Source organism: Megascapheus bottae, chromosome 30, assembly GCF_031878675.1.
Source record: "Megascapheus bottae isolate mThoBot1 chromosome 30, mThoBot2.hap1, whole genome shotgun sequence".
Taxonomy (NCBI): Eukaryota; Metazoa; Chordata; class Mammalia; order Rodentia; family Geomyidae; genus Megascapheus; species Megascapheus bottae.
The window spans coordinates 13,294,818-13,317,144 of NC_143538.1; the positions used below are offsets into that span (position 1 = coordinate 13,294,818).

General features: G+C 49.9%; 1 protein-coding gene across 2 annotated transcripts in view; it reads right to left on the minus strand.

Moving 5' to 3' along the window:
• Positions 1-22,327, minus strand: part of Crtc3 (CREB regulated transcription coactivator 3) — a 51,960-nt gene that overhangs the window by 2,304 nt on the left and 27,329 nt on the right. Inside the window, exons 4-14 of one of the 2 annotated variants that reach the window (XM_090321607.1) lie at positions 20,144-20,205; positions 17,870-17,932; positions 14,758-14,858; positions 9,162-9,209; positions 7,134-7,219; positions 6,317-6,366; positions 5,173-5,390; positions 4,056-4,354; positions 2,946-3,125; positions 2,778-2,858; positions 630-729 (exon numbers count right to left, since the gene is read on the minus strand). In XM_090321607.1, coding sequence (XP_090177733.1) covers positions 630-729; positions 2,778-2,858; positions 2,946-3,125; positions 4,056-4,354; positions 5,173-5,390; positions 6,317-6,366; positions 7,134-7,219; positions 9,162-9,209; positions 14,758-14,858; positions 17,870-17,932; positions 20,144-20,205 — 1,288 coding nt within the window. The remainder of the gene's footprint in view (positions 1-629; positions 730-2,777; positions 2,859-2,945; positions 3,126-4,055; positions 4,355-5,172; positions 5,391-6,316; positions 6,367-7,133; positions 7,220-9,161; positions 9,210-14,757; positions 14,859-17,869; positions 17,933-20,143; positions 20,206-22,327) is intronic. The other variant, XM_090321608.1, reaches the window with a different exon arrangement.

Sequence of the window (22,327 nt, forward strand, 5' to 3'; positions counted from 1 at the left end):
TGAGCTCTTCAGCTTCAGGCTACCGCCCTACCCCTTGAGTCACAGCCATTTCTGGTTTTCTAGTGATTAATTGTACAGTCTCATGGTCTCTAGTGCCTGGGCTGGCTTTGAACCATGATCCTCAGATCTCAGCCTCTTGAGTAGCTGGGATGACAGGCGTTAGCCACTGTGCCCGGCTATGACTGATATTCTTGACAATTGGTTCCAAAAGTTCCAACTTTCACAGATTTTTCTCCTTTGAAATGATAGTTAAGAAACGAAGATGAAATATTCCAGAAGTGTTAATGCCACCAGACCTCCCACTGTCTCGTGGTCTCCAGAGCTGAAGTGGTGACAAATGGCTCACATCTGTAATCCAAGCCGCTTCAGAGGCTGCAACTGAGAGGCTAGGAGTGTGGGGCCAGCCTGGGCGCGCATGTAAGAGGCCGTCGCACCTAAAGGCTGAGTGTGGCGGTGTGCCCCTGTCATTCCAGCCACAGTGGGAAGAGAGAAGTAGGACTGTGGTTTAGGTGTGCACTACTTCAAAAGACTGTGTGTTGTGCAAAGGGCAATCCTGAGAAATGACCTCCTCTGTGTAGTCTGGGGCAGAGGGAGCCCGTGGGCAGCGGGGGAGGGGTGGCCACGCTCACCTGGCAGCACAGTGTTGGGGAAGTTCCCACAGTTGGGATACAGGTTTGGTCTCAGATGCAATGAGTCCTGTGGTTCTCGGGCATCTGGCTGCAGGGGCACCTGGAAGCACAGCAGTCACGCGTGAGCAGAGAGTCTGCTTCTGATGGGAGTGAGCCAGCAACGCCAGCCACCTCCAGTCCCCCTTGCCAGGACCCCAGAGTGAGCTATGGTGGTGACAACACAGGCAGGATAGTCCTGACAGGAAAGTGGCGTTGGGGTGAAGGAAGGCATCCTGGGGTGCCCCGAGTGGGTGGGGCAGTCACTATGTGACCCCCCCTAGACACCAGTGGTCGCCACACATGCAGCCTCCTCAGCCCCACCAAGGCCTTCACCACCCACCGCCTGGGGGCCCTTGGAGCCTCAGGTTGTCACTAAGGGAAGGGCGGCCCTTTTCCTTGCTAATTTCTAGAAAATGCATGAGTCAGGCTGGTGCCACACGGTGACAATGCCTCCACGGGGACCAGTCAGACCAGGGCCTGGGTAGGGGCCTTTCCTCAAAATCAGCTTCCAAATCAGCTAAAAAGATATCTTAGAGGGGAGCAAGCGTGGCCTAGTGGTAGAGTGCTCAGCTAGCATGCATGAAGCCCTGGGTTCAATTCCTTGGTACTACATATACCGAAAAAAAGATGGAAGTGGTGCTATGGCTCAAGTGGTAGAGTGCTAGCCTTGAGTACAGAGAAGCAGGGACAGAGCCCAATCCCTGGTAGAGTGCTAGCCTTGAGTACAGAGAAGCAGGGACAGAGCCCAATCCCTAAGTTCAAGCCCCAGGACTGGTAAAAAAAAAAAAAAAAGTCTTAGAGCCAAGCACTGGAGGCACACCTATAATTCTGGCTACTCAGCAGGCTGAGATCTGAGGATAATGGCTAGAAGCTAGCCCGGGCAGAAAAGTCTGCAAGATTCTTATCTCCAATAAACTACTCAGAAAAAGCAGAAGTAGGGCTGTGGCTTAAGTGGTAGAGTGCTAGCCTTGAACAAAAAGAAACTCAGGGACAGTGCTCAGGCCCTGATTTCAAGCCCCAGGACAAGCAAAAAGAAGTGTGAGAGCCGGTGCTGGTGGAGGCTGAGATCTGAGAATCACAGATCAAAGTCATCCCAAGTAAGAAAGGCTGTGAGACCCTTATCTCAAACTACTCAGAAAGGGCTGGAAGTGGTTCTGTGGCCCACGTGGCAGGGAGTGACTCCGGGAAGAGGAAGCTCAGGACAGTGCCCAGGCCCTGAGTTTAAAGCCCCAGGACTAGCACAAGAAAAAAAAAATTTTTTTACCACTTTCCATTATATTTCAGTCAAACATTGACTCTTGTCTAGACTGGAAAGGGATCAGAGCCAAGGCACCCCTGCAGCATGTATGAGGATCTGATTCCCAGCACTACACTAGTATTACAATCAAATGAAAAAGAGATAAAAAAAAAAAAACAGGCCGGGAGTTTGGCCTAGTGGTTAAAGTGCTTGCCTAGCATGCATGAAGACCCGGGTTCAATTCCTTGGTACCACATACATAGAAAAAAGCTGGAAGTGGTGCTGAGGCTCAAGTGGTAGAGCTCCAGCCTCGAGAAAGCCAAGAACAGTGCTCAGGCCCTGAGCTCAAGCCCAGGACTGGCAGAAAAAAAAAAAAAAAAGCCCGGGAACCAGGAAGCAAGTTGCCTGCAAGGCTTGATCATGATCTACTTGAGAATTTATTAAGTTCCTTTACTCTTCAGTTCATGTCGAGCCTGGGCATACCAAAATCTAGGTAATGAAAAGCGTCAGTGCTAGAAAGAAATAGACGAACAAAATGCAGTGGCTGGGTGCAAATTCCGTAGGGAAGAAGGGTTCGCTCCCTCCGCAGTCCCAGCCTGTACCACACTCTCCCAGGAGGCCCGCACACTGCTCAGTGGGCCTGTGCACACCACACTGCACCTCCTAACTGTGCTACTGCGGCTGGGGCTGCCTTCCCTGAGCCTCGGTTCCTGCCAGTCTGACCATTCTCCTACCACGTGTTCCTCCGCCAAGGCCTGGCCCTAAGTAGGCAGCCAATGCCAGCCGTGGGGCGCAGAGCACAGCCGACCCTGGGAACAGCCTACAGGGTGCAGTTTTATGGCAAGGGAGGGGAGGGCTGGGCGGTTACACACCTGTTGAGGGAAGGCTGGGCCTGGCCGGATGGACTGCGGGTCAAAGCCTACGTCTGGGAAGAAGTTAGTCAAGGACGAGCCCTGCGACGAAGAACAAGGTGACCATTTAGCTTAGGGTTCTGAGCAGAATGAGCCTTCCGCCTGACTAGTGTTCCAGGAGGGACTCACCTGGGATGGAAGGAGTGGGAAGTCGGCCTGTGGCAGCGGCTGCTGAGCAGAGGGGTCCAGGGGGCAGGGCTGCTGAAGGAGCGGCTGGGGCAGCTCCTGGGGCATGGGGTAGGGAGGCGGGGGGGACACCTGGGCCTCTGTGGGCAGGAAGGAAAGTGGACTTCGCTCTGAGGACACCATCTGTAAAGTAAGCAACAAGGCCTCTAGGTGGGAACTCCAGAAGCCTGAGGTTTTCTGCACTACTGTATTCCATGGCAGGTGTGACAGGCCTGTGGTTCTGCCCCAGGATAGCTCTAATCCCACTGCTTCTCAAAGCACCGCCATTCCGTGACCTTCCCATTGTCTTTTTAAAAAATCCAAACAAGGGGCTGGGAGTTTGGCCTAGTCGTAGAGTGCTCGCCTAGCATGCACAAAGACCTGGGTTCGATTCTTTGGTACCCCACATACATAGAAAAGCCAGAAGTGGTGCTGTAGCTCAAGTGGTGGAGTGCTAGCCTTGAGCAAAGGCATCCTGAATTTAAGCCCCAAGACAGGCGAAAAAACAAAACAAAACAAAAAAAACCCCCAAAACCCAAAACGAAACAAAACAAAACAAAATTATTGTAGAAGCAGCCTAGATTGGGAAGAAAATATATCTTTACTGGGTTTCCTCCCGAGCTATCATCCTCATGTCAGGAACGGCAGATGCGCTGCTCCTCAAATCTACTGTGGTAACGAGACACGAGAGCTAACGGACTAGCTGAGCTTCCGGAAAGTACTGAACTTTCTGCTTTTTGGCTCTCCCCTATGCATCAACGTGAATAGAGTCCACCCAAGTTTTAACGTTGTAACCTGGATCCCTTCCCTGTCTTCGACATCTCCACAGGTTCTCCACGCCCTACACCTGTTTACTCTTCAATATTTGCCCAAGAGTAGTAAACCCAGCAAGTTCTGTCACTAGACAACCAATCCTTTCTGTATTATTCACACCTCTTTTCTCTCACACCATGTGTAACAGAAATGACTGCTAGCCTCTGCCATGCTTGCTGTAACAACGGAACTCATCCAAAATGACCCTAGCAGGAAAGGCCAGTCTAGATTCTGCCTCAGCCTCTTCACCGCTTCCATTACCTGGGAGGCAGGATACGGGTTCAGTGGACTGGTTGAGGAGAGCTGCCGGCTGAAACCTGGCCGTGCTTCGGGGCCAGGAGAAAGCGTGAGAGGGCTGACGGGGGGCTGCCGACGCCGAGAGGGGCCGCTCAGGCTTGTGGTGGAAAGCGATGGGTTACTGAGGGAAAAGAGACGGAGCGAGGGGTGGAGGGCCGAGGCACTGGCCACAGCTGTCTGCGGGTGGCTACTCAGGGGCGAGGACAGGGTGATCTTGCTGAGTGTGGCTTGGATTGAGGGGTTACTCCGAGAACTCTGGAGACCTGGAAGATAGATAGCACATTCACCAGTTACCTGCCACAGTCTCCGAGGATAAAGAAGACTTCCTACTCCACACGTGGTATGACGGGACGTGTGCAGGGAGTTTTCGACTACTTCAAGGGTCTTGGGTGTGCCAGTGACACGGAAGAGAGAAGCCAGGCATCAGCCCTCGTGAGTGACAGCGACCGTTTCCGAGAGGAACTAAACTATGTATATCAGCAGGGACGAGCCCTCTACCACGAAGCCACATGCCTCAGTTCCCTTCCAGGGAGATGGCCGAGGGCTCCAGAGCCATCAGTGCAGTGTGAGTTCCAGGTCCAGACTTGCTGCCTGAGTCCTCTACCTCCTCTACACCACCACAGTCCGAGCTGTGGCTCCGAGGCAGCCTAGCGATCCAGGGAGGCAGAGGAAGAGCCTCCGTGCTCCGCTTTGTCTTTTGGACCCTGTATTCCACCTCAGGGAACAGGCTCTCAGGTCTCTTGCATTAAGGAGACGGTCTGGGACAGGCTTTTCCATAGCACAGGCTGCTGGGAATCGGCCCTATGGAGCTAGGGACCCTGCCCAGTGTCTGGCTGCATCCTTAGCCCCTGGCATGAGGCCTGGCCTGGAGCAGTCTCACTATGAGAAGGAACAGCACTGCAGACTCTGGGTGGACATCGGCTTGCAACAGTCAGACTGGAAGTCCAAAATGTCCGTCCTGTGCCAGCAGCAGGGGGAGCACAGCACAGCTGCGTGCTTTGTGTGGAGGACATCGGGCACACACAGCGTCTTCACCGCTGGGGGACAAAGTCAGGGCCCCCAGTAAGCAGGAGATACTCACCGGAGGAGCTTCTCATCCCCAGGTGAGTCATGGCTGCTGGAAGGTTCCCCATACTGCTTCCCACACTCATGCTCCCAAAGAGGTGGTCACCAGTGTCCAGCGAGGCCGGCAGAGGGGCTGAGTAGTGGAGGCTGGTGAGGTCTGGCAACGACCCTCCTGTGTTCAAGGCTCCCAGGAAGGGGGAGAGGCCTGCGCGTGAACCGTTGTGTGGGAAAACGCTGAAAGAAAGCAAGGGAACATTACCTTCCATGGTGCGTTTGGCTTTTAGGAAACAGACATGCAGGACACTTCTTTCTTTCCTTCTCTTTTTCTTTTCTTTTCACTCAAAGCTAGCTCCAAATTAGCTCTCTGCTGGTTAAATAGGCGAGAAATGATTAAGAGTCTTAGGGAAATTTCTGCGTAGATTGACACTGAATTTCAGTTCTCTGATCTTAGCCTCTAGAATAGCTAGAATTAAAGGAATGAATATTTTTCTTATCAGAGAGAGAAGAGGCGGGGAGGGACTCTTATCTCTCCCTTGCCTGAGAATTTAGATTGCTGGCTTCACATCGCCAAAATACAACCTCCTTACCCATTAAATTGGACCTAGACTGACTTTACAGTAATAGTTTCAAGATCAGAGTTAGATTATGGACACAAAAATACTTGGCCACTTATAAGACAGTGAGGAACTACTTTATATTTACACAGTTCTTTGGTAGGTTTCTGAATTTACTACCCTGGCCACAGACCCTGTGAAATGGGAGCTTATACCAGGCTAGATCTTGTAAGGGTCTCATTTTCCCTTTTTTTTTAAAATAATTTTTTTATTGTAATTAATAAAAGGGTTACATGATATTTGCCCGATAGAAGGTGCATTAATTCACATACACTGATACCCTTTCACATGTCTTGGCATCATTTTCCCTTTCTTAAGAAACAATTTTTTTAGCGTTCCTGGGGTTTGAATTCAGGGCCTTGTGCTTTTACGCAAGAGCTTCGCCACTTGAACCATGCTCCTAGTTCACATGCTTCTAGGTCCCATTTTCTTTCTTTCCTTTCTAAATCTTTAGTTTTACGGGGTGGGGGGCAGTGTGTGCAGGAGGGAGCTGGGGCAGGGGGAGTTCCTGGTAGGAGAAACTTGAGCAGAATAATTGTTACTTACTTGCTGTCTCCAACGTCACAGGATCGAGGGCGCCCGGACAAGGACTGAACCTGGAAAGAGACAGAGAAAGCTGGACTGAGTCTGTGGGGCCCTTCAATGTGCAGGAAAGGTCTTCCTGCATGTCTTGGAGCTGCAGTCCACACAGGAAAGAACACTGCATCTGCATCTACCCAGCAGCAAGTTACATCTGACTACGCTTTTTAAACTCTTTTTTGTTGTTGTTGCTGTTGTTGGTCGTGGGCTGGAATTCTGGGCCTGGGCGCTATTCCTGAGCTCTTCAGCTTAATACTAGCACTCTACCACTTGAGACACAGTAACATTTCTGGTTTTCTGGTGGTTAATTGGAGATTAAGAGTTTCACCAGGGTCGGGAATTTGGCCTAGTGGTAGAGTGCTTGCCTAGCATGCATGAAGACTGGGGTTCAATTCCTTGGTACCACATACATAGAAAAAGACCCAGAAGTGGTGCTGTGGCTCAAGTGGTAGAGCTCTAGCCTTGAGTAAACCCAAGGACAGTGCTTAGGTCCTGTGTACAAGCCCCAGACTGGCCAAAAAAAAAAAAAAAGGCCCAGGCTGGCTTTGAACCATGATCCTCAGATCTCAGCCTCCCGGAGTGAGCCACTGGGCCCGGAGGCTTTTTAAATTCTTAAGCTTCCAGCCATAAAGGATATTACACACACACACACACACACACACACACACACACACACACACACACACACACACTACATGTCCCTACATACATATGTACACACATAGAAAGCTCCCAGCGACGGAAGCTGAGCTGAGCTGAGCTGAGCTGAGCAGTGCTCACTCACCTCCTTGGCCTCCCACAGCTGTTTCGGCAGTGGCTTCGGAACAGTTAATAGATTCTCTTCTTTCAGAGGACCAGAGAAAGACACCACTAGAGAAAAAGCAGCAATCATTGCATTAGAAGGCAGCCATTCTACCTATCCTACCTCTGGCCAAACTATCTTGGCAAAAAAAAAAAAAAAAAAAAAAAGAAAGAAGGAAGGAAGAAGGAAGGAAGGAAAGAAGGAAGGAAGAAGGAAGGAAAGAAGGAAGGAAGAAGGACGGAAGAAGGAAGGAAAGAAGGAAAGGTTTCTTTAGCCGCAATTGACTGGCTGCGTAGTAGGAAGAAAGCAGAACAGCACTGTGGTTGCAAGGTGAGTCAACATGGACTCCACCCGACGGGATGACACATAAACAACCATCTCTGAAAGAGAAAGTCCTAGAAGCCTAGGTCCGCTGCAGCCACAGGCAGAGCAGCCAGAACCCGGGGGAGGGGTTGGGACTGGAAGCTCAGGACACCTTTACTGACAGAAAGTGTGCCCCCAGAGGTGAGGACATGCAGAAGCTTAGAGGGAAACTGGCCACCAAGTAGAGCAGCTCTTCTGCTGAGAGCCAGAGCGAGGCAGCGGGAACCAGCCAGAAGCGAGGAGGAAGGCTGAGGTTAGGTGGGAGGGCCCTGCAAGGCTGGGAAAAAGCAGGAGGATGTCATGAGCGGAAGTGGGCTGTGTGTGGGAGAGCTCCTGGCATGAAGCTACCCAGCAAGGAGCGTAGAATGGACACATAACCATGGGTGTGGGTCGTGTCCAAACCCACACAGGACAGACACCACACTTACAACAGAAAGCACAACTTCAGTGTAAGCACCAAGAGAAAGGCTTGGAATGCAAAGTCTGCATGAAACTTGGGCCATAGCATCACCTAACGCTAATGTGGCACGGATGGGGACGTCTCTGACGACACTGTAGGAGAGGACACAGCGTCTGCCTCCCCAGCACAATCCTGAAACAGGACAGGTCTTAACCCTGACTTTCAAATGGCTTTTCTCCTTGGCAGTGCTGGGGACAGAACTTGGGGCTTTGAGCTTGCAGCCCAAAGCACTTAGAGCTTAGTATGTCAACAGTTTTGCACTGACATTCTTTTCCTCCCATATTACTTTCATCTAATTGCTAATCAACTGCCTCAGAAAACGTCAGCTCCACAAGGAGAGGGGTTTTCCTTGCTGCTGGTGCACTGTCCTTGGGCTTCCTCAAGACTGTGGATGTAGTACCAAGGAATCGAACCTGGGTCTTCATGCACAGTAGGCAAGTACTCTACTACTAGGCCAAACACCTGGCAGCTTGCCCAGGCTAGTTTTGAACCACAGTCCTCCGATCTCAGCCTCCTGAGCAGCGAGGATGACAGGGTGAGTCACTGGCACCTGACCTGCTTCAGCTGTTCTGATTTTAATGGCAAGACTGTCTTGCTCAGAAGAGGAGGGTGCAGGGTGATCATGGAGAAATGCGAATCTACACAAGATGCTCATGTGTCACGCTCCTCCAGAGTCTTGTCCCTGTCACAGAAACCCAACTTTGCTCTTCCGTTTCAGATTATGAAAATTAAATTTCATCTTACAGAGATTTAGGAAAAAGAAAACTATGTCTGGTACTGAATAAATGAACTGTGGTATGCCCTCAGTTGTCAAAAGCCTTGTCCAATATTATTTTAATCAGCTTTATGGAATTCAGCATCTTTTGTAAAACGTATCATTTCATTTTACAAAAGAAAGTTTTATGTTTTCCTCACACTAAATTCCAATTACTGGCTCACAGAGAAAGAAAGATTGTACTAATTGCCTAAATGACTGATGTAGTCCTGTGGCTGCAGGACCGTGGAGCATGGGCAGTGAGGGCTCTCTGTCGTCTAGTCACACGTTTCCTTTGCGTGGCTTTGATCACTTTCTGGAGCATCTGTGAAAGGCACTGAAATCAGCAGTCAGCTGGCAGCCTGTGTTTCGGAGGCCCCGCCCACCAGCGGCTGCAGCCTATCTATCACACAGGAACGAGCCCGGCCCGTACCTTCCCGGTGGCCGTCCCGGTGGCCGTCACGCTCTCGGTCACAGAAACCTGGGGAGGAAGAAGAGAAAACTTTCATGCATGGCCTCCATTTTCATTTATTCTCACTGATATGCAATATAATTTCAACTGTGAAAGCAATGTTGACACGTCCACGCTCATTCAGGGTGCATGAGCATTTATTCTAACACAGATGTGGTTGTTGGGAGTCTACAGCTGGTTCCTTTCTACTTTTCCTTGACAATTATCTCTCCCTCACATCTTTGGAGGAGGGTCAGGAAACAAGAGAAGCCTCCCAAACTAACCTTCAATTTTCTTGCAGCTCCTGCCCCGAGAGAAGAAACACCCCCCAGCTCTGAGCCTTGGCTCAGGGCCTGAGCACTATCCTTGGGCTTTCTCAAGGCTAGGGCTCTACCACTTGAGCCTCAGCACCACTTCTGGCTTTTTTCTATGTATGTGGTACTGAGGACTCGAACCCGGGTCTTCTTGCATGCTTGGCAAGCAATCTATCACTAGGCCAAACTACTGGCCCTGCCCCACCTCTTTGTTTTTTTGTTTTTGTTTTTGCCAGTCCTGGGCTTGAGCTCAGGACCTGAGCACAGTCCTTGGACTTTCTCAAGGCTAGAGCTCTACCACTTGAGCCTCAGCACCATTTCTGGCTTTTTTCTATGTATGGTACAAAGGAATCGAACTTGGCTCTTTGTGCATGCTAGGCAAGCACTCTACCACTAGACCAAACTCCCAGTCCCCCCCCCCCACCTCTTTTTTTACACAAAGTTTGAGTATGAGCTTCTATTCAAATCCCAAAGCAATCTGTCTTTGGAATATTTTTCCCTGGAGGAGGGCAGGTAACTGAGCCCATGCCACTGGTCACACCATGAGTGTGCAAGGGACAAACCCAGCTCCGTGATGGGTGCCGTTACATGCATTTCCAATGCAGTCAAGTCACTTAAAAAGATGCATCTGGCCTCAGGGCACTTTGAAGGGTGTATGTGATTACTATTCACCAAGTTTCCTAAAGACTGAATGCACCAAGCATGCTGCAGAGGAACAGGCACAGCACTCGCTGTGCTTTGCACCAGAACTGACAAGTCGGGCCAAGTATACAACAGCTCCCCACCTGCCCGCAGCCATCTTACACCACACAAGCCTTCGGCACAGAATCAGGACGAACATTTAAATCTGAGCCTTTAATTACAACACATTTACAGTTTAGATAAGTTTCTGGATAAGGTCAACCCTTAAATGTACCTGGTTAGTCTATAAAAACCTAAATAAAACATTTAACAACCACTCATCTATTTACTAAGTTCCGGCACTAAGCGCTGGGGGTGGGGGTGGGGAGATGTCAGATGTTACAACTTGTAGGTAAGAAGCCAGCCAAACCGAAAGGCAGGCAGAAGGTGGAACATCTTAGTGGAACACAGGGCAGAGACAGCAGCAAGAGTCATACATGAAGTTCAGTCCCCGAGCAAGAGTTTCTCCCAGGCTGAGAGAGTCAGGATCTAAGTCAATGACTAAAGCTTTATTTTAGTGCACATAAAGACTGCTGGGCAAGCCTGTTGTGATGCAGGTTCCTTCGCCCAGGCCTCAAAGATGATGAGTCAGAAGGTGTTAGAAAAAAAGAGCTGTCATCTCTCACGAGCTGCTAGGGGAGATGCTCCTTGACCCACTCTTTTTAGAAACTTGGCCCAGGCCCATGCTTGTGTAACCATGATCTTACACTGTTAAAAGGCTGTGAGGTGGCTGTGGCTCTGCGGTCAGTACCATGAAGAGGGGAGGAAAAGAAGGTTCTCATTCAAATGCTGGCCTGCAGGAAGAGGGCAAGAATCTGACCATTCTGATTAGTAGCACGTGATTATCCTATTAAAAAATAGAAAACCTTTATGCAGGCAGTAATCTACTATGGTCAGTTGCAGCCTTTTGTCACCTTTTAATGACTAAGGCAGTCTCGGAAGAGAGTCACCTGAGGGCCACATCATGAGCCCACGAGGCCAGCAGACACAGGAAATTGCCCAAAGGGCTGCCCTCCATGTCACACTGGAGAGTTACCTGAAGCTACGTCATGAGACTGCCCGAGAGGCCAGCAGACTCCCAGCCACAGGGCTGCCCTCCGTGTCACCCTGGAATGGAAGGCAGGCTTTGCCTTTTACCCCATGAGCTCATGCAGTCCTCCCAGCAGCTCCACGAATTCCACCCAGATTACACTGTGGTAAGCCTTCAGAAGGCCCAAGTCCCCAGCAAGCCTGCAGCAGTGCTGGGAGGGACTGAGACAGGGAAGTCAGCTTGAAGGGAAGGCCCCTGTGCAAGTCCAGGAGGTGGAGAAGGACAGATGAGGGCAGGGGAAAAAGAGAGGAGGGGAGAGGAAGGATGTCTGGCAGAGGTGGGAAATACTACAGTCAGGCTACACAAACTAAAGGCATCTGCCGGTATTGTGGACGAGGTAAGGAGTGGAAGGCTGGGCTGAGCACCTTCTGGAGACAGCTTTTTTTTTTTTTTTGCCAGTCCGGGGACTTGGAACTCAGGACCTGGCACTGCCCTTGGATTCTTTTCAATTAAGGCTAGTGCCCTGCCACCTGAGCCCAGGGCTTCGGGAATGCCAGGGGAGCATGCTACCACTCGGCTATGCTCCCAGCCTGAGACAGCTGTGTGATTGAGAGACGGACGGAGGCCCAGAGGCAGAAAGTCCAGGTAAAAAATAATACCACAGGCCAGACAAGAACAAAGGAGAGCGCTGGGAGTGAGGGCAGAGAACAGAAAACAGGAGGTAGATCTGAGACACTGCAGGAATGGAAGGAGCAGCTGGCAGCTGCTGTGGAGTGAGGGGAAGGGGCGAGAAAGTACAGGTAACTCTCAGGCATTCCATACCCCACAGTGGCCAGAGGAGGGTAGCAGAGTAACTAAATAGCATATAATCAAAATAGTCAAGCATAGATCTTTTACTATGAGATAAAAAACATCAGAGGACACAGCTATAAATAAAAAGGAACAAGCTGTGACTGGATATCTAGAAATGGAGAACGCTAATTTGCAGCAGCCCCTCAGGGACAGGACATGGAAGACCAAGTCCCTATCTGTTTCAGGAAACTGCATAGCTGGGTCACCGAAGGCTGGCCTAACTCAGGGCAGCAGAGCCAAGCTCCTTCCACACGGCCCACTCCTGGGAAGTCTAGTGAAACAGCTCTCTGCGTGCTTTGGACTTGGAGTAGAGAAGGTAAGGGGTAGACATTTTCTCATTTAGCTTTTTTTGCTCATGGCTGGTACTCAGGGCACGGCTACCGCTAGAGCCACATCTCCAGCCCAGCCTTTTTTGTTTGTTTGTTTGTTTGCTGGGTAATTGAAGTCCTGAAGACCATTCTGCCTGGGCTGGCTTCGAACCTTGATCTTCAGATTTTAGCCTCCTGAGTAGGTAGGATTACAGGTGTGAGCCACCAGCACCTGACTAAAGCAGAGACCTTAATCAGAGGACCCTAGCATACACACACCCTGTAGAAATGCTGCCTTTCCAACCTGCTATCTGCACCTTAAGTCTTGGCCTTCATGCTTCAGGTCAAGTCTCATCGCCATCTGAAAGGTCACCACGGTAGAAAGCATGTCCCGTTCCCCAAAGGGCAAAGTAGTGCTAGCCAGCACCTACGGCTCTAGGTGGAAAGATGAGGCGTAATCCCTGCCCCGACCCCTAACTGCCCCAAGGAAGGGGGCTGCTCCTGCCCCCCAGTAGACCAAGTTAGGAGACAGCACCACACGTGAGCAGGCCAGTTGTTGCCTTGTGTCTATTGCACAGGCAGTCGAGGACATGGCCAGCACATCTCTTCATGGAAGGGCTAACTTATAAAAATCTCTGGTTGTATAAAAGCTTTTTTTCTGTCATTTACAATTGTGTATCGTCTATACCTAATTGTCATGCAATTCAATAACCGTTATGAAAATTGCTGGATATGTGTATAAAGCCACGTGGACATGGCTTTACTCTCTGAGGACGCAGCCATTCATGGATGCATTAGAGTTTACACTTGAGAGAGGCTGCTCCCAGCTCCCCGCTACAAACTCACAAAGATTCCCAGGAAAGGAACGCTTCGTGCCGCGCCCCACCCCTATGCAGAACCTCATTCTGGGCTTCATTTGTATTTTCCCATCACTTTTAAATCTTTATTTGGTTGGGCCTCTAAAAGGAAATACCTTTTTGTGAAGCTAGCTGATATTTTTAAAGTCCAAAGGAAAGAAAATGAAAAAAAAATTATTGAAGTACGGGGGGAAAATATATAAAACTATTTAAAATAGCTCCTACCAGCACTGTAATTCCCCAGAAACAATTCCCATCCTTGGAGACTGGAATAACATTTTGAACACACTGACTTTCCCATGTAAACACACCGTATTTGGACGTGTTTCTGAGTCCAGCGATACTGCAGGAGCAGGCACACAGTTGCGACGCCCAAGCTGGAGGCTGGCCCCCTCCGTGGCTGTCAGAGGATGGCCTGGCCACTTCTGCCCGCTGATGTGAGGTGAGGAAAGCAAGCCTCCCCTCCTGGGGCAGCTTGCACCTGCCATCCTGCCCTCATGGTTCCATGCTCTGCGCCTTATTTTGTTACTCCTTACACCTGCGGTCTCATGGCTTCCCTCAGAGAATACTACGTTGTTCTTAGGGGAAATACTTCAGCAATCTCTTTAATTACATTCTCCTCCCTTACCTAAGTGACCTAAGGGCCCCCTTCTCTGCAGCCTGCCTGAGGTCAGTGCAGAGGCAAAGAGACAGGTGCTCGGGGCAGATCTGCCAGCTGCTTGGCTCCCAGGACAGGAGGAGGAAGGACTCGTGCCTACCGGTGCCCTGGTTACAGCCTCTGCCTTTTCAGCCTTTGTTTATGTCTCCCCTGACTTCCCTCACACTTGTGCGATGACATGAAGCTAATTTCAGCAGCTGTGCCAGCTTTGCTCTCTACTCACGTAGTGTGTGGAAGCCAACTGGGGGCCCTGTCCCCACCCATGTGAGTGACATGAGGCAAATGAAGAGAATCGTCTCTGGACAGAACACACACAGCAGCCAGGATCCCATCCCGTCCCGTCCCGTGGGAGGAAGCGCAGAAACGCTCTCTGGAAAGAACACAACTAGCCTCTGAGTAGTCCCCAAAGTTGAACTAAACAGAAGTAGGGTGTGGGCGGGCTCTTTCCTCCTGTTCTCCCCTCTACCTCCTCCTGTCTGATCCCCCCATGGGGCCCTGCACCAGTGCTGCTGGCACTGAGGGGCCTGGCTTCATTCTGCAGACTCCCAGGCCCAAAGAGAACCTCCAGAAAGCCCAAGGCAGGGCTGGGTGGAAAGGTATCAGGCTGGAAACAGAGACAGCAGGTCCCCCTGCAAGTCCCTGTAAAAGGCCTGGAGCAACCAGGAGACAGTGAGTGACGTAGGGAAGAGGAAGCTGGAGGGAAGGGGCGGCCTGGAGGGCGAGTCTGCCCACAGGGGAAGGGCACAGCCACCCTCACTGCTGCATGTACCCTGGAGGGGGAGTTCAGAGTGGGCAGATCCCAAACCACAAGTGCATTACATAAGCTCTTTGCTCTGGGCAGAGGGAGACAGTGGCTATTATCGGGGCCTGGGTCTTACCCATGTCCGGGGCAGGCCAGGTGGACTGGCCTCCTCCTCCGAAGGGGTCCTGGGGCTTGGTGCTCAGAACACTTGTGTGAAGAGCAGAGTCAGAATTGGTCCTGAGGAGGGAGAGAGTTCAGCTGAAAAATCCATTTTTCCTTAGTGAAATCAGTTTATTGCTGAGGATTCCCAACAGGAGAGAAGGTGAAAACGCTGACTTAGGATCATCTGTGGCCTGAAGCGCCCGCCTGCCCGCCCGCCTGCCTGCCTGCCCGCCTGCCTGCAGCGCCATCTGTCAGTGACAGCCACACCCAAGACACTTATTGTTTGCGGTATTGGAGTTTGAACTTGGGGTTGTTTACCTGCTACACAGGGCCTCTACCACTTGAGTCATGTTCCCCAGTATCATTCACTCATTTTTTTGGTCAGTCATGGGGCTTGAACTCTGGGGCTGGGCACTGTCCCTGAGCTCTTCATCTCAAAGCCACAGGGCCACTTCCAGTTTTCTGGGGTTTATCTGGAGATAAGAGTCTCAAGGACTTTCTTGCCTAGGCTGGCTTTGAACTGTGATGCTCAGACCTCAGCCTCCTGAGTAGTTAGGATTACAGGTATGAGCCACTGGTTCCTGGCTGCTTTCATTATTTCTGAGATGGGATCTTGCACACTCAGAGATGGGGCTCTGTCCCTGAGCTCTTTTGTTCAAGGCTAGCCCTCTACCACTTTGAACCACAGCACTACGTCTGGTTTTCTAGTAATTAACTGGAGATAAGAGTGTCACAGACTTTCCTGCTCAGGCTGGCTTTGAACCATGGTTCTCAGACCTTGGCCTCCTGAGTAGCTGCGATGACAAGTGTGAGCCACTGGCGTCTGGCCAGCACGGGGATTTTGATCCTCCTACTCATGCCGCCTATGAAGTTGGGGTGAACGATGTGAACCACCATGCCTGGCTTCCTGGATGAGATGAGCTCTCACTTAACTTTTCCCAGTTGCTGGACCCAAATAGCTGGGATTGTCAGTGTGAGCCACCAGACCCAGCTCTGAACCTGACTGCTAATGTCAATAAATGAATGTCAATAGGTATACTCACATAAAGAAATGCTCCTTGAGGGCTTTGAAGTTTTTAAAGAATGTCAAGGAGTCCTAACACAAGAAATTTGAGAAGCACTGATCAGTAGCAAATTTCTCAAACTCTTCCAGCCAGTTCTAGTTTATAAACAGCCTCATTTAGACATTTCTCTATTTCATGCAAGGGTCAAACTGTCATAAAAATGGCATATGAGCCCGGCGTTGGCAATTATACCTGTAACCCTGGCTCCTCAAGAAGATGAGAGTGGGAGGTTAGCCATATGAGGCCAGCCTAGCCAGCAAAGCTCAAGAGACACCTTCTCAGCAATGCAAAGCTGGGCGCAGGGGTCCACAGCTGCTATCCAGTCTGAGGCAGTGGGAGGTTAAGACTGAGACTCCATCTCTAAGGGGGGAAGCCCGGTATGGTGTCGCCCGCCTGCATCCCAGCCACACCCATCTGCCTGGGATAGACGTGATAAAGCAGGCCTGGGGGTGGTCAGCATCTGAGTGGGAGACCAGCGGGTGGGAAGTACCACTCATAAGGGCACGCTGTGAGTCCAAGGAGGCCTGAACACTTCCGCGTGGCTCAGCCCGCCGAAGGGCTCATGTGACTAAGCCACGTGGTCTCAGATGAGAGACGCAGCCCAGGGGAGAACCTGGAAAATGCAGCAGGAAGAACACAGCCCTGCAAGCAGAGAAACCCCAGCCAGCTGCCAACTCTTCTACAGACGAAAAGCAACTCAGAAGTGAACACAGACTATTTGGTCACGTTAAGGAATTACTGTTAATTTTATGCCATGTAATAATGACATTGCCGTTACTCTGTAATTTTTTGGTGCCAGTACTAAGGCTTGAACTCAGGGACTAGGCACTGTCCCTTAGCGTTTCGCTCAAGGATGGCATTCTACCATTTGAGTCACAGCTCCACTTCCAACTTCCATGGTAATAATTGTAGAGTGTCGCATACTTTCCTTCCCAGGCTGGTTCTGGACTGTGATCGTCACTCAACTTCCTCTGTAGCCAGGGTTACAGGCGGGAACCCTGGTGTATGTTTGTGGTTATTTTTCTAACGGTCTCACCAACCTTGTACTGTAGGGAGAATTTTGGCCACAGACTCAGGTACAAGCTAAGGGGCAAAGAAGCGAGACTGGCAGAATGTCAGCAAAGACTGAACCACATCTCGAGATGGCACAGGACCCTTGTACAACCTCTTTCCTCTGTGTATGTCTAACACTGTGCGCTGTTATCAGGACTTTATGTAACCCAGGATAGTATTGAATTCACGATCCCTCATCTCAGCTTTCCCAATATTAAGACTACAGACGTGCCTCAAACCTAACTTAGGCTTGTTTTATTTATTTTTTAAATCCTACTCTGGGCTCGAGGCCTTCCCCTGAGCTCTTCAGCCCAAGGCTAGCGCTCTACCACTTGAACCACAGCGCCATTTGCAGTTTGCTGGTGGTTAATTGGAGATAAGAGTCTCACGGACTTTTGTGCCCTGGCTGGCTTTGAACCTTGATCCTCAGATCTCAGCTTCCTGAGTAGCTAGGATGACAGGTGTGAGCCACCACGCCCAGCGTCATTTAGCTTCTTAAGACATCATGGTACTGACTGGTGTGGTGTATTGTCAGGACTGAAAAAAGCGACTCTCCTGGAGTGTGGCCTATGTGATGTCTACCAAAAGCTTGTGCTTCTCATGTGCTAGCTTTTTTTTTTTCCCAGTCCTGGGTCTTGAACTCAGGGCCTGAGCACTACCCTTGGGCTTTCCTCAAGGCTAGGCCTCTACTACTTGAGCCACAGCACCACTTCCGGCTTTTCTTACGTATGTGGTACTCAGATCTTCTTGAATGCTAGGCAAGCACTCTACCACTAGGCCAAACTCCCAGCCCCATGTGCTAGCTTGTTTAACCCTCGTGAGAGGCAACTCTGTTCAACTGGCCTCTGTTCAGATGAGAAGACGGAGGTTCTACTGCACACGACCCTCTCACGCTCAATACAGCCAGTATTCAACACTGCATACAAACAAGGTGGACACAAACACACAAGAGACAAAGAGCCTGGGTACCTGTTAAGTGCCGATGCCAGCCTGAATCCAGGCTGCTTTTCTTCTTTCCAAGGAAGCTGCTGCCTTTAAAAACCAGGACAACATGAAAGGGAAGAAGTTTAATCCACAGGCTTGAAGAAGAACCGAGGCGGAGTCTGAGCGCAGCTCCAGGGCTCACAGGCTGCAAAGCCCAGGAGTGAGCTAGCATGCCAGGGTCTCCCCATTTTGTTCATTTTCTCACTGGGGTGCCTGGGAGCTTGGACTCCAGGGCAGCTTCTGTAAACTCACGGGACAGGATTAGCCAGCTGGAGACACACAGGATTAATATAAGAGCAAGTGAGCATCTCTGAGATCTGTCAAACCAAGGCTGCCTCTGCTCTAGTCCTTACTCCCCTGGCACAGAGCTCACTGCTCGTCACCTCCCTGGCTGTGGGTACAGGGGGCATGTGGCCGTTTAGATGTGGATGGCTGTGGAGAGGGATATGATGTTAGTTACCCGGATCGTGAACATGTAATTATTGCTCTAGAAAGCACAAGACACTTGTTCTTAGATTTAGATAAGACCAACATTAGTTTACAGATGCACCTCTTTTCACTCAAAATAACCCTTCTATTATTTATTCTACAGATTTGAATCTGAGGATACAGGATAGTTGAGTAGGCCACTACTTCCATCCTTTTCTTTCTCAAAAAGAAAATAATCCACACTATGTTCAGTGGTAAGATGAAGAAGCCTCTACCCAGAGCTATCTTCTTTTGACCTGTACCTTCCTAACGCCTTCTCCACCTGACCTGGAGATCTGAATGATCCACATAACAGATGCAGTGGGCTTTTCAGTTACTTTTATAATCTGTCACTGTGTGCCTAGGCTGGGGACAAAAATATGCTGCACAATGGTCATTTGAGGAGTTATTCTTTCATTTTTTTTATTTTTATTTTTTTGACAATCCTGGGGCTTGAGCTCAGGGCCTGAACACTGTCCTTGAGCTTTCTCAAGGCTAGCACTCTACCACTTGAGCCTCAGCACCACTTTTGGCTTTTTTTTTATGTACTCTACCACTAGGCTAAACTCCCGGCCCTATTTTATTATTATTTTGGGTGTTTGTGTGTGGGTCATGGGGCCTGAATTCTGGGCCTGGGGTACTGTCCTTGAGCAACATTGCCAATTTTGGTTTTCTGGTGGTTAAGTGGAGATAAGAGTCTCATGGACTTTAGTACCCGGGCTGGCTTTGAACCATGATCTTCAGATCTCAGCCTCCTGAATAGTTAGGATTATAGGCGTGAGCCAATGCACTCGGCTGTATATTAGTATTATTTTCTTTTAGATTGTGGAGCTGGAAGGCCTGGGTGCTGTACCTGAGCTCAAGGCTAACACATTCTACAACTTGAGCCACAGTGCCACTTCCCGTGTTCTGGTGGTTAACTAGAGATAAGTGTCTCAGGGATTTTCTTGCCTGGGCTGGCTTTGAACTACAATCCTTAGATCTCAGCCTCCTGCGTATTTAGGATTACAGCACCCTGCAGGAGTTATTCATGTATTTCAGGCACTTACTAACATTGCCCAAGAAAAGAAGCTTATTTACCAGGTCTCAGATGCAAGGGCACTGCTAGGTGCCAGTGGCTTAGGCCTGTAATACCACTGTGGTTCAAAGCCAGCCTGGGCAGATAAGTCCGTGATACTCGTATCACCAATTAAGCACAAAAGGAGAAAGAGGAGAAGGAGGAGAAGGAGAAGGAGGAGGAGGGAGAGGAGGAGGAGGAGGAGGAGGAAGGAGGGAGGAGGGAGGAGGGAAGTGAAGCTGTGGCTCAAATGGTAGAGTGCTAACTTTGAGCAAAAAAGCTCAGGGCTGGGGCTGGGAGTTTGGCCTAGTGGTAGAATGCTTTCCTAGAATACACAAAGACCCGGGTTTGATTCCTCAGTACCGTATACACCAGAAGTGGTGCTGAGCTCAAGCCCAGGACTGGCAAAAAAAAAAAAAAAGGCGCAGGGACCGAGTACAGACTCTGACTTCAAGCCCAGGACTGGCACCAAATAAAAACAAGAACAAAAATTCTATTATAGTAGTTTTCATATGGGTTTCTATTTAAAGTATGAAGACCTAGAATTACTTTAATAATTTTAATTGTGTACTTGCACATAAGCCCATGATTATGCATAGAAAGGTGCAAGAATTTCTAAGAGAAAAGATTCTATTTTATGTTAAAATTTTCTAAAATAATACTCAAGGCAGATCAAGGAAAATCATCTAAAGAAAATAATCTTTTAAAATACTTTTGCAATAAAGCTTGCTTACCTTGGCCAACTCTCATCCAGAGCCTGGGAAGCGTAACTGGCCCCCAACGTACTACCATCGAAGTAGGGATTTTGGTAAAGGAAAGACACGGCGAATGGAAGGCTGAAGCAGCACTCAGAGCATGGCGCTTGTTTTTATGTCTGCAGCTGGCAGTCTTCCTCTTCTCAGCTCCCCTAGAGCACACTAACCCCTGCCATCCAAGCAGTCTTCCTCCCATGAACCATGTGCGCCATGCTGCTTTTCTTTCGTTGCCTGTCCAGCAGTCTTTGTTTGCAAGAACTGAGTCCACTTCACCCTAACCTGGTAGAGCCTGACCCAGGGGAGAGCCTCAGGCCCAGTTATTTCCAGCCATGCTAACCTGTCCCCAGAAATAATGACTGGTTCAGGGATGGGCTCATGACTCAAACGAGATCAAGAGGGAAGAGTGACCCTAATGAGGAGACAAGTCCAGGTTGCTTAGTCTGGGTGGCTCCTGCTGGAGGGAGTGTGTCTGCGTGTGAAGTCAACATAGGACCACAGATACCACAAACCTACTTCTAGTGCAAGAGGGCAGCACGTTCAAGGCCTGACTGGACAACTTAGTGAGACCGTGTCTCAAAATTAAAAAACCAAATAAGTCAGTCAGTGCCAGGGATGTCTTTCAACGGCAGAGTGCTTACTTTGCAAGTGCAAGGGCCTCCATTCAACCCAGAACCTGCAGTGCTGTCAAAGCATCAGCGCCTGGTCCACATGCAAGGGAGGGAGATGTGGCGTGCTGCACCAGGGCTCAGTATGGCGGCTGGCATGAGTTTATTTGTACCTACGGACTCGTCTTTTCTGTACTGGGTTTGACTTAGGGCCTTGTGCCTGGTAAGCACGTTGAGCTGTGGCCCTGGCCATCTTTTACTTTCGTTGTTTTTCAGGTAGGGTCTTGTGTGTGGTCTGGACCCAGCCTTGGCCAGGCTCCTCCTACTTCTGCCTCTCGTGGAGCTGGAATGACAGGTGGAGCCACCATGCTGGGCTTGCTAAGACAAGGTCTTCCTCAGCTGGTCTCGAACATTGATTCTCTCCATTTCCACCTACCAAGGCATTGAGATTCTAGGAATGATAGTGCGCTCCTGGCTCTCATTGGATTTAAGTCATGTTTAGTCATATTATCCTCCCCTTAAAAAGTCTTCAATGGCCCTCTTCAGTCTGAAAGACACAATCGAACTTTATTGGTTCATTAACTCTGCATAGCCCTCCAACCGGGTGCTGTCTGCTCTACAACTGTCTGTCCTTTGCCCCCCAAGTCCTTGTGGTCAACAGGGGAAATTCAACTCCTCAACAAGGGAACCCCAGTCCCTGAGACTCAGGGAGCCTAAAGGGAACAGCTCTTCCTCCCTCCTCTCCCGAGGAAGGAGAGCAGCTCTTCTTCTCGTTGAGAAGACAGGACATCTGTTGGTCATTTGCCAGTAGTGTGTGGAGTGACTGAACTAGAGGTGCTCAAAGCAAGTTCCGCCCTGTTGTTTATCTGGTGCTGCCTGACTGAGCAGTGAACAGGACTGAGGCTCTTCCCCTGGCTTTCTGTCTTCACAGGCTGAGTGCATCAGGCGGGGATCCGGAAGTGCCTTCGGGAGGTGGCCCGCCTGTCCACTTTCTCCTCTGCTCTGGAACTCTGTGTTCTGCCCAGGAACAGGTAGGTTATGGGTAGCCTGTGACCTTCCATGCAGCTAGCTGGTAAAGAGATGCCTCTGCGGAACAGGAAGAACCCTGCTGCCAAGATGGATTCCAGGGTCAGATTTTATGTACAAAACTGGTCACGATCTGGTCCCTTCCTAATTTCTAAGCCATGTTTTTCTTTTTCTTTTTTTTTTTTCTTCAGTTGTCGAGTTTGAACTTAGGGCCTGGGCACTGTCCCTAAGCTCTTTTCGCTCAAGGCAATGAGCCACACACAGCTCCAGTCCAAGTTGTTCTCACTGTCACTCTACTTTCTCTTGCCCGTGCGTGACGTCTGCGCCCCTCTACAATACAGCTTATAGTGAAGCTGGAAGGAAGGCAGGAATAAGATCTTCAGGATATTATACTTCCCTGTTTCCAAAGCAAATACGCTGTGTCTAGAATTTGGAAGTCAGAACAATTTTCCCTTTAAGGCTGAGACCAGTGCTTCCTTATCTCTAATGATCCAGGTATCTGATGAAATTAGTTTTCGTGATCACATAAGTT